At 39.9% G+C, this 15,392-nt stretch overlaps 1 protein-coding gene across 1 annotated transcript in view; it reads right to left on the reverse strand.

Moving 5' to 3' along the window:
- The window catches only part of SLC41A2 (solute carrier family 41 member 2), an 81,094-nt gene extending 69,329 nt beyond the window's left edge, over nt 1-11,765 (reverse strand). The window contains exons 1-2 of the mRNA XM_040984748.1: nt 11,098-11,765; nt 1,967-2,074 (exon numbers count right to left, since the gene is read on the reverse strand). Coding sequence (XP_040840682.1) covers nt 1,967-2,074; nt 11,098-11,727 — 738 coding nt within the window. The 5' untranslated portion in view covers nt 11,728-11,765. The remainder of the gene's footprint in view (nt 1-1,966; nt 2,075-11,097) is intronic.
- Between the last annotated feature and the right edge of the window lie 3,627 nt (nt 11,766-15,392).

Here is a 15,392-nt window from a genome sequence, read left to right on the forward strand (position 1 = left end):
CTGAGCCTATCTGAAGCCAGGAACCAGGAGCGTCGTCCAGATCTTAAAGTGCACACAGGGTCCCAACACTTTGAGTCATCCTCTACTGCTTTCCCAGGCCACAAGCAGGGAGCTGGATTGGAAGTGGAGCAGCTAGAACAGGAACCAGTGCCCATATGGAATTCTGGTATATTCAAGGTGAGTATTTAGCCACTAAGCCATCACATCAGGTCCCCAGCTACTTCACTTCTGATCCAGCTTCCTGTTCGTGACCTGAGAAAGCAGTTGAAGATGGCCCACACCCATGCAGGAGACCAGGAAGAAGTTCTTGGCTCCCGGCTTCAGATTGGTTCAGCTCCCGCCCCTGCAACCATTTAGGGAGTGAACAAGTACATAGAGGACCTTTCTCTCTTTGTCTCCCCTTCTCTCTGTAAATCTGCCTTTCCAATAAAAATAAATGTATCTTTAAAAAAATTTTTAATGTGACTTCCACTAATGCATACCAGCTCCATGACCAAAGAGAAGCTGTTCAACTTCTAAGTCTCAGTTGCTTCTCTGTGAGACAAGAGCAGTGTTTATGTCAAAGGGCTATGTGAGATACCCCTGTAAAGCATGTCAGGAGAACTCACAAATAGATGTTTCATTACTGTCCTGTGCAGGACATGGCTGCCTGAACTGTATATGAGGAAGAGGCTTAGAACATTCCACAGGGCACATGAAGCACTTCCCTTCAGCTAGGAAACTAACAATCCTAGTAAAATGTGATTTAATGTATTCCCTTTCCACGCATCTGTTACCCTAAAAACGTCAGGGAGCTCACAGCTACCTGAGGTGAAGTGGGAAGTGGGAGGCGGACAGTGTTTTCATCAACAGAAGTTACTCAGCTGCTTCTTCTTGGTTGCCTTCTTATAAATAAGATTTTTTTTTTAACCTGCTTCATAGATGAACTCATTTGCATCAGCTTCTTTAAATAAACATTTTTTTTAAAACCCTTTATATTCTAAAGGCATTGCAAATAGCAATACTATCTAGATGGCTTGGTTCATTTTGGGCTAATATTCAGTGAACAGATGGCTTCACTGAAGTGTACACCCAACTCTGAGGTTTTAACAATCATTTAGTTCTGCAATGGTGAATTCTAAAAAAATGTGAGAGATAATGTTCTCCTGGGCTTTGAAAATATTCATGACTCTAGTAGTGGCAGTATTTTCAAACATCTTTAATCTTTCTAGATGACAAATTAATATTGCATAAGTTAATGACATCAAAATAGATTTTTTTTCTGAACAAAAACTATAAGGCTAAAACTATTCCTAAAAAATAAGAATGCAAAAAATATTTATCACAACATTGTTTATAGTAGTGGAACATGAGACAAAGTTGATACATTCAATAACCCTGTGACAGTTTAATATATTGTGAGAAAGATATCCAGCAGAAAACACACAGTTTATAAAAACAATGATACTGATCAACATTTACTGACATGAAGATAGTCATGATGGTTTTAAATCTCAAATTATAAAATACATGAGATTTCAATTCTTTATGACACATAGCGTGTATGTGCATTATGAAACACCCAATGAAGTACAAGTACAGATACGCAGGAATAGAGAGAGCTATGCCAAAATATTAATAATAGTGATCATGCCCAGAGCAAAGGGCTGATGGTTTTACAGTAACTGTGTATCATTTTTATGACCATAAAAAATTGCAGCGTCAATCAACCAGCCACTAAGCCATGAAGAACCTCGGTACTGACTTCCTTCCTGTCGTGGGAACTGAACGTCAGGGCTGGAACGTCCTGGCCTCGGAGGAGATAACACATCAGCGAGACTGCAGGAAATGATATTAGGCATAACTCACTAAGCATAACCCTGAGGTTTAGAAATCTACTGGACAAAGAAACCCGCTACAGGTCCTCTTTAATACACAGGAACAGTATGGCCAGCATACACACCCTGAGGTAGAAAAACAAACTTACTGCAGTGGATAATCTGGATGCCAATGTCATTTCCAAGTTCCCTTTGAGACCGAGGAGTGCAGGAACTAAAATGAAGACTTCTGTAACTTTTTTGAACACCTCCCAATGCTGTAAGAAATAAAATAAAATTTTGATACTTTAGAACAAACACATTACTAAAAGCCTCAGCCATTTTTTTCAAGTTTGTATTTACATTTTTGAACGACTGCATAGGTTATCAGTGAACACTGGGCTTAACCTCATCCTCCGGAGCCGTGAAGCTCTGAGTAACTTTAGCAGACAGCATTGGCAACGAAGTCTGATAGTTAATACTCCTCACTCTACATCCAGCTTGCTACACAATCTTCATTCAGTTCCATTGTAGCATGAGAGGCAGAGACAAGATTCTAAAAACAAATCCTGGGTTTATTATTAACTAGCTGTGTGGTCCTAGATGAGTCCCATATCTTTGCGATTTCAATTTCTTCATCCCTAAAAAAGAAAAACACATCAATCCTGTCTAGCCTTTGGAGGAACAACATAAAGGGAAAAGCAGAACACTTAAGGTGCTTTCTAAATCTTAAAGATCTCATAAAATGTTTAATAACATAAAGTGAGATTTTACAAACGCTATTAAGAGGTTCGTGCCCCAGCAAGAGACTTCATGAACTTCACACATTAACTTTATGTAAAAAAAAAAAAATACCAACAGGGGCCTGACACAGTAGCCTAGCAGCTAAAGGCCTTGCAATGAATGCACCAGGATCTCATATAGGTGCCAGTTTTAATCTAAGTGGCCCATCTTCCTATCCAGCTCCCTGTTTGTGGCCTGGGAAAACAGTCGAGGACAGTCTAAAGCCTAGGGACCCTGCATCCATGTGGGAGACCCAGAAGAGGCTCCAGGCTCCAGATTGGCTTAGCTTCAGCCGTTGCGGCCACTTGGAGACTGAATCAACAGACTAAAGATCTTCCTTTCTGTTTCTCCTCCTTTCTGTACATCTGACTTTCAAACAAAAATAATAAAAACATATCTTAAAAATATATATATCAGCAGCACACATCTTGTCACTGATGCCAGGACTGGCAAAAAAAAAGTAAAGCATAAATCCATCAGATAAATATGACGAGTGGGGAAACCACTTTAGACATTTATATCATCATTCACAGGTCATACAAAATTGTCAACTTGAAAATTTTGCTGCTACAGATTCATTGAATTTCAGCTCCCATCTGTAGTTGCCTTCGTAGGGCCAAACCAAATGATTCCATATAAGCTGTAGAACTGGGGATTACATAGAGTTTAGGAAATGACCAATCTTCTTCAAATTATTGGCTTAAAGAACTCAAAAAAATCCATTTAAAGTACATGCCAATTATAGAGGGTCCTAAAAGAGCACTGGGTCCAGCAGCACCCCAAGTTCATAGTCATAGAAATTAGTAAGCCATAGTCTTGTCTGGTTCGTGATTTTCAAGGTTCTGGTGTGACTCAACTATCCTCAGAGATGATGATGATGGCATGATGGACGAGATAACGGCGTGGATCACAGCAGCCAGCAGTACCAAAAGCTGTCTTCACTGACCACTTGGGCCTGTTCCAGGCACCACTCTTGAGGCTCACTCAATCTTCACAGGAAGTCTGTGATTTTATTTTTAACAGACAGGAAAGTATTTCACCTAGGTATCTCTTTAAGATACTTACGAACCTACTAATGATTTCATTCTGGGAGCCACAGAATAATAATGCATAGATGCATCAGTCACAACCTTTAACACTTGACAATGGCTGGGATGTGACTATTCTTCCTAATTTCACCTCGAATCAGAGGCTCATGTGAGAATTACTACAAAATCCCTAGCACCTTAAGCATAGTGTAATACTAATAACTATTAACTACTGATTTCTTGTCTCATTCAAAAAAAAATCTACATTCCTTTCTCCATGTCTGTGCATGTGAAGTTCCCAAACTTTCTTAGCTCACTGCACTCTTAGTATCTCAGAAACATTTCATGGCACCCCTAGAACAACAGGTGCAGATAGTCCTGCTGATTAAGTAGTTGGGTTCAAACAAACTTTGTAGATATTTCCTCATAATGTATCAGCAATGTAAATGAATAAGCATAATGAAGGAAAAAACTGTCTCATTTTTAAAAAAAGATTTATATGTTTGAAAGCCAGATAGAGGAGAGAGAAAAACCTTCCATCCTCTGGTTCACTCCCCAAATATCCCAAACCTGCAACAATTGAGTCTGACCCAGGTCTAGCCAGGAACTCCAGGCACATCTTGGCAGAGGCCCAAGAACTGGGTGATCTTTGGCTGTTTTCTCAAGTGAATTAACAGGGAGTTAGATCAGAAACAAAACAGCCAAGACTGGGTCCAGTGTTCATATGGGCTGTCAACACTGCAAATAGCAGCTCAACCTGCTGTACCACAATGCCTGCCCCCGGTGTCATTCTTTTATGGCTATATCTACTTATTGATGAGATATGTACAGTTCTTGAGCAATACAGTTTCTCAAACCTAGAAAGTAACAACTATCACTTTCATTTCCTGCTTTTCACTGCTTTCAATGTGACACATGCTTTTTGTCCCAGCTCTGCTGATCCATCACAAAAAGAATGAAGTGGATCTCAGGTTATGCTGAACTATTTCGGCATATATGCTGTATTAGTAAGTACAGTGTCAAGCAGTGCCATGGTACTTGCCTCCACATGGTGTCTCGCAGCAACCCTGGACTATCTTGACATAGTTTAGGAAATTTGGCAAGAGTGAGAAGTAGTACAGTTTCACATTTAAATGGAAGGGCTCTGCAATCAGCATATTAGGGTCAAAGGCTTCCTCTACTCTGGACTATTTCTTTGGAGCAAAAAATAATAAACCCTCTAATTGCCCCCATTCAAAACAGACAGAACTGCTACTTTTCTTAAACTGTGCTTGGACAGTGCCATACTGACACAGTGTTCTGAGCAAGATACACACACAATCCCTGAGGCCAAGACCAGGATTATAACTACCAACCTTTCCATGATCCTGTCCCGGAGTCCCTCAGTGCCTGATCTTACACTGCTGCCAACAGTGCAACAGTTGAGGGAAGCAAGTCTAGTCAAACAAAACCGCAGACTAAATCCAAACCCAAAAATCTGATGGCCACAATGACAAACATAAATTTTTTTTAAAATTTGAAACATTTGCAAAACACAGTTATTAGAGTTCTAGCTTAAAACAGAAATTATTTTTTAAGTAATTGGCAAAAGATTTTATCACTTTTTTAAAGACGTACTTTTCACATGGAGAAGTTTTGCTTCTCTTTTCGAAACTTCTTTTGCACCACAGGTAGGCAGTTGGTGAAAATGTAGATTAAGACACTGAGGTCCCAAGTTGGAGTAACAAGGTTTGGTTCTTGGCTCCACCTGCTAACGTCAGCTTCCTGCTAACGTCGACCCTGGTAGGCAGTGATGACAGCTCAAGTGATGGGGCTCCTGCTCCCCGTGTGGGAGACACTCTGTCCCCCTAGCTCCTGGCTTTGGCCCCAGCCCAACTCCACGGGCACTAGAGGGGTAAACCAGCACCCATTCCTGCTCTCTCACTTTCTTGCTCTCTCACTGCTCAATTGTTTTTAAACAAAACAAAAATTCAAAATATATTTGCACCAAAATAGACTTGGTTTTAATTTCATTTTCCATAAATTTTATGAAATATCCTGATTTTTTTGTGATTCAATCTTTCCATTATATTTCCAACTAAAAGCAGGAAATCTGTGGCAATTTTCCTCAGTAAACACTAATTAGCACCTAAAGCTGGCAGATAACTGAAGAAGAAAAGCAGAAAGAAAGAGGAAGTCATTAAATTAAGAGATGAGGAAAAAATTTTAAATTCCATCTTAAGCAAGATGAATCTGAAGCGTGTTCAGAAAATACCCAAGAATTCAAAACTAGAAAATACATACCCAGAATTCAAAACCAGGGCAGTGCTAGGTATGCAGTCTGCACTAATGATATAACTCAAAGAAAATAAGTGGATGTTGTTGACAAGGAGAAGATAGCTAGAGAAATGGTAAAGCCTGGGGGCAGAATCATGGAGACGTCCACTCTTCTAGAAACACAAAAAGGAAGTCGAGAGTGGCGTGGTGGCAGAGCTGCTAAGCCACCACTTGCCAATGTCTACATCCTATAGGGCCACCAGTTTGGACATCCCGCACGGGTGCCAGTTCATGCCCAGCTGCTCCACTTCTGATGCAGCTCACTGCTGATAGTGTTTAGGCCCCTGCCACCCATGTGGAAGACCTGCAAGAAGCTACTGCTGCATTGGCCTGGCCCGGTACTGGCTGTTGTGATTATCTGGGGAGTGAACTAATGGATAAAAGAGTCTCTCTCACTCATACTCACGTATGCACGCTCTCTCTAAATTTAACATCCAAAAAAAAAAAAAATCTTAAGAAGAAAAAGGTAAGCAAACCAATAAACAGAAATGAAAGAGTAGTCATAAGGCACAAAATCTTCAAAGAACATGTCATTTCAAGGAGCAGAGTTCAAGCAGAAAGCACACTTCATTACACTATATTGTATAATACTTAATGGCCAGCAACAATAATGTACTTCTCATAACCAAAGGCTATGAGTCATCTGCAGCTCTCCGGTAGACTGTGTTCCATGTATCTTCCTGGATATCAGACTAAAGAAGTGATCATGGTCTCAAGGTCGAAGGCAGGATCCAAGGGTCAAATCAAACCAAAGAACCATAATTAAAGATTATGTTCAAATATGTTATCTCCTCACATTTACTTGGCGTAAGCAAGTTATATGGCCAAGTCTGATAAGGTTGGAAAATATACTCAAATGTCAGGGTGGCATGGGTGTAGAATCTTCTTACAATTGGAAAAATGATGTAAAACAGTAAAGTATGTTTAATAATAGCACATAGGTATTTATCAAGTATCTGTTATATGTTAGGCACAGAACACACACGTACACAATTACAGTAGGTACACAACATTGTTGAACTTGTAACTGTTGCTAGAGGTCTATACTGCTGTAATAGTACGCATTGGGCGGGAGAAGAATGTTGGGAGGGGAGAAAAGGAGGAATCCCTATACCTGCAAAACTGTAGCATGGAAAATAAGAAGAAATACATTTTTTAAAAGTATGCAAGGTTGGTATACAAATTAGAAAGCAAATCCAAAAAAATAATTAAGCAAGTTCTCCCAAATGACTTAAGTTGAACGATTAAGATTCAAAGGCCTAAGACTCTCCATAGCCACTGGTTTGAATGAAAATGCTACTGAGTAGCAGCCCACTGCTAGTGAGAAGACTCTCAACGCTCACTGTTGACATCAGAATGGTTTCCTAGCTTTCTCCACCTCTGAAAATAAGAAAAAAAAAAAAAAACAAGAAAAAAATAAATTGAGTAGACTCAGAATTTAAAATAACACCAAATACTTACAAACAAGTGTTGGCAAAAATCAGAAAAATTAGAATGCTAAGCCACAGGCTCCCAGAATGCCATACTTTATGAACAAACAAAATCTCCAAATAGCATTCCTGATTTGGGAGTTGCCAGCTCTTTGTTTTGACAAGTGATACGTTAAAAATTGCCATTTACCATCAATGATGACTATGGCTGCAATGATTACAGAGATAAATCTAAAGGAAATACTGACCTCCTGAACACAGATCTATCCTGCCTGAAATACCAATTGTACAAAAAGGTTCATGGTTGATTGACAGTAGACCACCAACAGTCCATTTTAGTTGACAGACAGAAACAATACCTGCTTGGAGACCCTGGAGAGCTAACTAAAGAGTAAACAAATACCAGACCAAAAACTAGGGGGGAAAACAAATCACAGAGAAAACCAGAAGTGAGCCTTTGTTTTGGGCATGCCGATTCCAAAAAGGCACCACGAGACTGAAGGAACAACTACTTGTGATGCCTGTGAAAGTGGGAATACAGGTCCTGACAAAGGGACTTGGAGCCAGACAGAAAGGGAATTCTGGTGGGGGGAGAAAACAGCTCCAAGTTAACAATGAGAGTAAACTAGACTGGGGCTGGCAGTGTGGGACAGTGGGTAAAGCTGCCGCCTATAGTACTGGCATCCTATATGGACACCGGTTTGAGGCCAGACTATTCCACTTGCAATCCAGCTCTCTGCTAACGCATCTGGCGAAGCTCTGGAAAACAGCCCCTTGGGACTTTGCAACCATGTGGAAGATTTGGAAGATGCTCCTGGCTTCAGACAGGCCCAGCTCTAGCCACTGCAGCCATTTGTGAAGTGAACCAGCAGATGGAAGACCTCTCTGTGTCTCTCCCCTCTCTCTGCCATTCAAGTAAATAAAGATATCTCAGTAATATTTCATGATAGGAACAATCATTTAACTATCAAGAAACTAAAAAAAAAGTATCTTTTGTCACTATTTCATGAGTAATCTTGCACCTCCTTTTTGTTGCTGTCATTTTTCTCCTTTGATCACGAAAGATACTCACTCACCTGATTTTATCATAAACCACTGGCTTGCTTATTAAACAAACATCACTAAATACCATAGTTTGGTCTTACTCAAATCTTTTTAAACCATATACTTTTAGTAAACATGTAAGCAGGAAGAATCTCTCATATGTCTCAATACTTTAGAAAGTAACTTGGCATCTACTAACTTTGAGAACCTGCCTATCCTAGGACATGCAAATTCCATTTGCACCTATGTATCCAACAGATACCTATGCAATGTACACTAAGCAGCAGTCCTTCCAACGTCCATCAAGAGCAGATTGGATTATATTCATAGAATAGATCACAACGCAGCAATGAAAAGAAATAAACTATAGTTTCATAAAACATATACAATGTTGATTAACAGTGACAACAACAAGTCAGATGCAAGAGAATACAGATTACATACTCCCAACGTATATGGTTAAATGATTGTTTCTATCATGAAATTCACTGAGCTGTTTTTGCTTTTTAAGCTCTGGATTATTAAAATTCACAATTTAAAAGTGTATTTAAATAAAATCTTTAAAAATATTCACACTTTTTTTTATTTTTAAAACTAAAGTTTAATACTATAGAGACCTTAGACTTAGATAAAATTATAAAAGGAACCTTCTCAAATTATCTGTGTGACATTATCTCAACAGCATCAAAACTAAACATACCACAAGAATACACAAAATGAGCTATGTAAATAACCTATCAATATGTACATCATTGTACAGATGCTATCATTCCATAGCTAAACAGTGAGTGTTTCCTCAGAATAACTGGTATAGCAAGATATAAAAGCAACGGTCAGGTGTTTGATGCAACAGCCAAGATGCCTCTTAGGATGCTCACAACACAGTGCTTCGGTTCAAGTCCTGGCTCCACTGCCACTCCCAGCTTCTTCCGAATGCACCCTAGGAGGCAGCAGGACCTGCTCAAGCAGTTGGGGACCTGTCACTCACAGGAGATACACAAGGAGATAGCTTCTGGCTTTGGCCTGGCCCAGTCCTGCCTATTACAGACATTTAAAGATGTGAGCTCTCTCTTGCTCTGGCCGGCTGGCTTGCTCACTTGCTCGCTGGCTCTCTCTCTCTCCTCCCCCCCCCCCCTTTCTTTTTTTTACCTCTGTGGCTTTCAAATTAAATACATAAATAAAATTTTTATACGAGAAATACACAGAAACCAACTTATTTGCGGTACAGCTGTGCTATCTCCATGACAAATTTTAAATGGATAGATAATTTAATTCCCCATTGGTATTATTACCTATGTTAAAACTCCTCATAACTTTTGTATAATTTCTCCAACTGATGGTCAGAAATGTCTCCATTAATTCATATTTTCCACTTAGATAAAAATGCTATCTGTTGAATAGTGTCTTAGAGTCACAATGACCCGAGACTCTTCGGAAACAAACAATGAAAGACGAAGGCACATTAACAGAATGGTGGATCTGACGCCAACTTTCTCTGATTAAAAAACGAAAACTGACAATAACAGAATGCTGCATTTGGGCAATTTACTACTCTTTTTTTTTAATACTTTTAAAAGATATAGTAGGTAGTTTTCTGACTATAATACATTAAGAACTCTTTCAAATCAGTAAGTAGCACATACATGTTTAGATGGATGAAAGATACCAAAATTAATCCAAAGGAGAAGTGAAGTGCTAGCATGTGGGATTTGAGGTTTGCACAACGGTGAAGATGCTGCTGGAGGCACCTACATCTCATATCCGAGTCCTTGAGTTTGAACTCCAGCACTGCTCCCGAACACAGCTCCACATTAATGAATAACCCAGGAGATAGCAGGATATGGCTCACATGGCTGAGGCCTTGCCACCCGTATGGGAGACTCAGATCTGAGCTGGGCTGCTGGCTCTCACCTAGCCCAGCCCTGGCTGCTGCAAGCTTCCAGGGAGTGAACCAGCAGATGGACAGTTAATTTGTCTCTCTATATGATTTAAATACATATTATTTAAATTTTTAATAATGAAAAATATATTTAAATATATATAATATAGGTGTGATTTAAATATATGATTTAAACATATATATGGATTAAATATATATTATTTAAAATTTTTAAATAATAATAATGAAAAAAGTATTGAGTAAAACATGATAACATTTTCTTATTACTTGGCTAAATACAGAAAGAATCAGCATTTCCAGGGGGCTAGCCCTGTAGCTCAGTGGACTAAGTCACCACCTGTGATGCCATCATGTCATCTGAGTACTGGTTTGAGTCCTGGCATCTCCAATTCCAGCAGAATCCCAGCATCACAGTTTGGCTTGGCCTAACACCTACCACTGTGGCCACTGTGGAGTGAATCAGCAGATGGAAAATATTCTCTCTGTGTCTGTCTGTCTGTCTGACTTTCAAATAAATCTTGGGGCTGGCAGGATGCCTCAACTTGCTAACTCTCCAACTGCAAGAGACTCCCGATACATTTTTGGATACATACAAAAGCACTATTTTGTGATCAGAATGATCATAACTTCCAAAGGGGGTGGAGGGCTGAACTCCAAGCAGAAAAAGAAGGATCTCTACCAAAGTCAGCATCCATTCACTTTACTAAGGAATGAATAAAACCCAAAGAAATGTTTGAGATTAGTAACTTATACATGTACATTTTAAACAAAATGCAGGAACAAAAAAAGAGGAAACTCACCTGTACTACATCCAAAACCATGCCAGCTGAAACTGTCCCAAAGCCAGCTAGCAAAAACGGCACAAGTATCTGCAGGGCCATGATGCCACTGGACTCCTTTGGTAACTTATGGTTGGCTTCCACAATGGCATCCTCATCGCCATCGCTGGACGCGTCTCCGTCCTGTAGCATGGCAGTGGTTTCTGAAGCCTCTCGCACGTCACAGTAGTTGTAGTTGGCATAGTCATCATACTTTTGGCTACAGCCTGATGGTATGTGCCCGTTACTGCCATGGAAAGACTGCTCTGAGAAACTGTGATACTCCATGTGCTGCTCAGCTCTGTTACTCAAAGTCTGTGCTGCTGCTGACAGTCCATCTTGCCAGAGGCCATTCCCTTTTTTGTGTCTATCTTCTTGATTTTTCTGGTAAATCACTGGAACCATACTCAACAGTAAGTTTAAAAACTTGTCAGACTGAATTGTATTTAAATTTAAAGTCCAGTCTACAAAACTTCCTCCACTAGCTGAACCATCACTTGTTTTACTGGTCAGAGATCTTCCTTTACTATTAGTCATATTGTCATCGCAAAAGACCCTGTACTGCTTAGATTCCAAGTACTGTGAACAGCAGCAGATGAAGCAGAAGCACATAAACACTTCTGCAAATTAAGTTGTTGGCCTCATTGTGTAGAACAAGTTTTCGTTAGTAAAAGATGTTCAGAGGTTCCACAGAGGGGCTGGATCTGGAAAGAAAAAATAAAATGTAAAACTCCAATTATCGGCAATAGGCATTTGGTCCTAGGGTTAGAACACCAATGAAAACAATCAGGTCCCACACGAAAGTGCCTAGGTTCATTGCAAGCTCTGGTTTACGATGCCAGGTTCCACCAGTACTAACTATGGCAGGCAGCAGGTGATGGCTCACGAGTTTCGGTTACGAGTTTGGAAGATCTGGATGAAGTTCTCAGCTGCTTGCCCAATCCTAGCTATTGAGCCAATCTGAGGAATCAATCACCAGATGAGAACTCTGTCTCTACTTCCCTTTCTTCCTCTCTGCTTCTCAAAAAAAATTAACTTTGAATGTAGAAAAGATTTAAATGTAGAAAAGACATTTAAAGTCGGTACCCAAAGGTATTGATACTATACTGCAATGGCTCAGAACAAAACTTCCTTGTGCCATACTATCGCTCTGTGTTCACAGATGACTAAGCTACTTCTTGGACTCAGTTTGGATTTTAAAAATTGCTTATCTTTGCGTACTTTATATAACTACCACATACCAAAAGGTCTGCAACTAATCTTCTATTGTGGACAAATTTATTTCAAAAAGTAGTCGCTTCTATTCCTATAGAGTAAGACACTTTACCCCTGTTAGTACACAGAAAACTGTTAAAACATACAACATCTTACTTGAAATATTAAATAATAAACCCTGTCACTTTATCTACAACTTGATACCTCTTGCTATTAAGATATGAAGAGATAATTGTGCTGTTTCTGCTTAATGAAAAACTTGCAGATGTCCTTAATACTGTACAGAGCATTTATCTGAGACAAAATTAGACTGAAGTGATACATTTGCAGTTCTGACACACCAAAAAATTCACTATAATATACTCATGACTATAGCTCTTACTGTTATTTATGAAATAACCAAAGGGCAAAGAGATTCCATATATGTATGTAGTCCTGCATTATACAAGCCAAGCAAAAGGAAGCTGGCAACGCACTACTGAACATTGTACTCTGTCCATTTACACTTCTCAAATCTGCTCTGGGCCATAATCCCAGGGCAGGCCCATGACTACCTGGCCAGTAACTGGATTCACTCTAAAAGCCTCTAACTAAGACACACACACACACATACTTTAGCCAATGAAGATAATGATGGGTACTGAAGTCAAGATAATGATAAAAATAAAGTGCATATGAGGATACTTGAAAACATTCACAGGAAATATAACTAGCTGGTGCAAAAAAGTCCACACACATAAGGAATCTAAGAAGTTCATGGAAAATGCATACTCTAAAATATGCATAAGAAAAAAATAAAAATTTGAAATCTACCTATGAATTTCAAATTTAAGCATCAAAACACACCAGATGACAAAAAAGAAATGTTCCTAATAGCATAGTTCACACTAACAAAAAAAAAACAGAATTAATTCATGAGAAAGTATAAATTGTGGCATATCTGAGTAGTCCAATATATAAGGAAAATATTAATTTCAAGAGAGTGGTTGAATTCACAGAGAAGGTACTGCTTATTTTTCTAAGCTTGGAAGTGAGCAATTACATGTCTGTTCCTGTTTTGCCAACAGCCGCTCATGGGCTGCAGCACATAGCATGAGGAAGAAAGCTTTGTCACCAAAAGCCATTCAGAGTTTGGAACTGCTTATTACCACAACATAATCTAAAAAAAGCTAACCGAAAAGTGTATGTTTGAAAAAGGAACCTGAACCACAAATTCCTATCCATCTCAGTTCAAGGGAGTATCCCAGGCACGTTAAGCACTTTGAAGGGGAACAGAAGGCCCAGCTCATGAGCCACACAACGGCCCAAAAAATCATGTGGTCTGACCCTGCCAAGACAACTGAAGGTAGGACTGCAAATTCAGTAAATCTATGTATAGACAGTTATATTTTTTTTAAGTTGATGCTTTTGTATGGCCTGTGAATATGTGATAAATACCCAAAAGAATCTTGCCAGAAAAAAAAGTTTCCCCATCCCTGAAAGCTGCCAGTCTGTGGTCAAGGAGTTGGGCTTTTCTACATTTTATCTGTTTACAGAAGAGGCGCAGAGAGACAGAAGAGCTCCATTCCCTGGTTCACTGCCCAAATACCTGTAAACTCCAGCCTGCGCCAGGCTGAGGCCAGCACCTGGGCACTCAAGCCAGGTCTCCCACAAGGGTTGCAGGGACACTCTAGTCATCATCTGCTACCTTTCCAGCTGGGTCTCAGCAGGAAACTGGAATCAAGAGAGGAATCGGGTCTTGAGCCCAGACACTCCAATATGGGACACAATCATTGTACCTGCTAAGCCAGCCTCAGAGAATGTCAACAGTGGCTTCTAAATATTTGGATCTCAACAACCAGTAAATTTTTCTCCCAAATTTTACTAAGTTAAAAACAATATTTATCCCCCAAATTTTACTTTTGTAAAGATTTACTTGTTTTTATTGCAAAGGCAGATTTACAAAGAAGAAATACAGAAAGAAAGATCTTCTGCCCACTGGTTCATTCCCCAAATGGCTGCAATGGCCAGAGCTGAGCCTATCCGAAGCCAGGAGCCAGGAGCTGCTTCCAGGTCTCTCACACAGATTTTGGAGTGTCCTCGACTGCTTTCCCAGGCCACAAGCAGGGAGCTGGGTGGGAAGTGGAGCAGCCGGGATATGAACTGGCACCCATATGAGATCCCAACACGTGCAAAGCAAGGACTTAACCACTAGGCCACCATGCTGAGCCCATCCACCCCAAATTTAAACATTCAAATACCAATAATGTAGAAAGGACAAAAATCAGGTTGCGCTTAGAGAAAAGGACAGATCTTTCCATTGAACATATTTGCATTTATGGAAGCACTTCACATTCTCTGTGAAAGCTTTGTTCAGCACAGTTTAACAGTCATGTTAGGAAATTATTGATTTAAAAAAAATACTAGATATCCCTTATGAGTTAAATTTTAGCTACAAAAAAATGATAAAAATGCCTGTTCTTGCACTGACATGGTGGCATAAAAAACTAACCCTCTGCCTGTATCACCAGCATCCCATATGGACCCCAGTTTGTGTACTGGATGCTCCATTTCCCATCCAGCTCCCTGCTGGTGGTCTGGGAAAGCAGTGGAGGATGACCCAAGTTCTTCTGCCCCTGCACCCACACAGGAAACCCAGAAGAAGCTCTTGGTTTCTGGCTTCAGAAACTCGGGCTGTTGCAGCCATTGCAGCCATTTGGGAAATGAACCAATGAACAGATCTCTGCACCTCTAACTTTCAAGCAAAAATATTAATCTTTTTTTACAAATGCTTATTTTTAAATGTCAAGAAAAAGAAGTATGCGTGTGTCCATTTGCTAAATAAAAATCTTGTGGAAAACCCGCTCCAAGTATTGAAGGAGTTACTTTATTCCACTGCAAGGTAATACAGTAATCCATTGCAAGGTAAAGTCAAGACTGCCACAACCCACTTCAGAGTGCCGTTTCCAGTGGCAGCTACTCCACACTATCAAGCCAGATCCTGTAACACACACAGGAAAGCAGCAACGGCCAGCCCAAGTACGCAGGTCCCTGCCACCCACCTGGGAGACAAGGATGGAGTT

This window comes from Ochotona curzoniae, unplaced genomic scaffold, assembly GCF_017591425.1.
Source record: "Ochotona curzoniae isolate NIBS_2020 unplaced genomic scaffold, NIBS_Ocur_1.0 contig_1014, whole genome shotgun sequence".
In the NCBI taxonomy this organism is placed as follows: Eukaryota; Metazoa; Chordata; class Mammalia; order Lagomorpha; family Ochotonidae; genus Ochotona; species Ochotona curzoniae.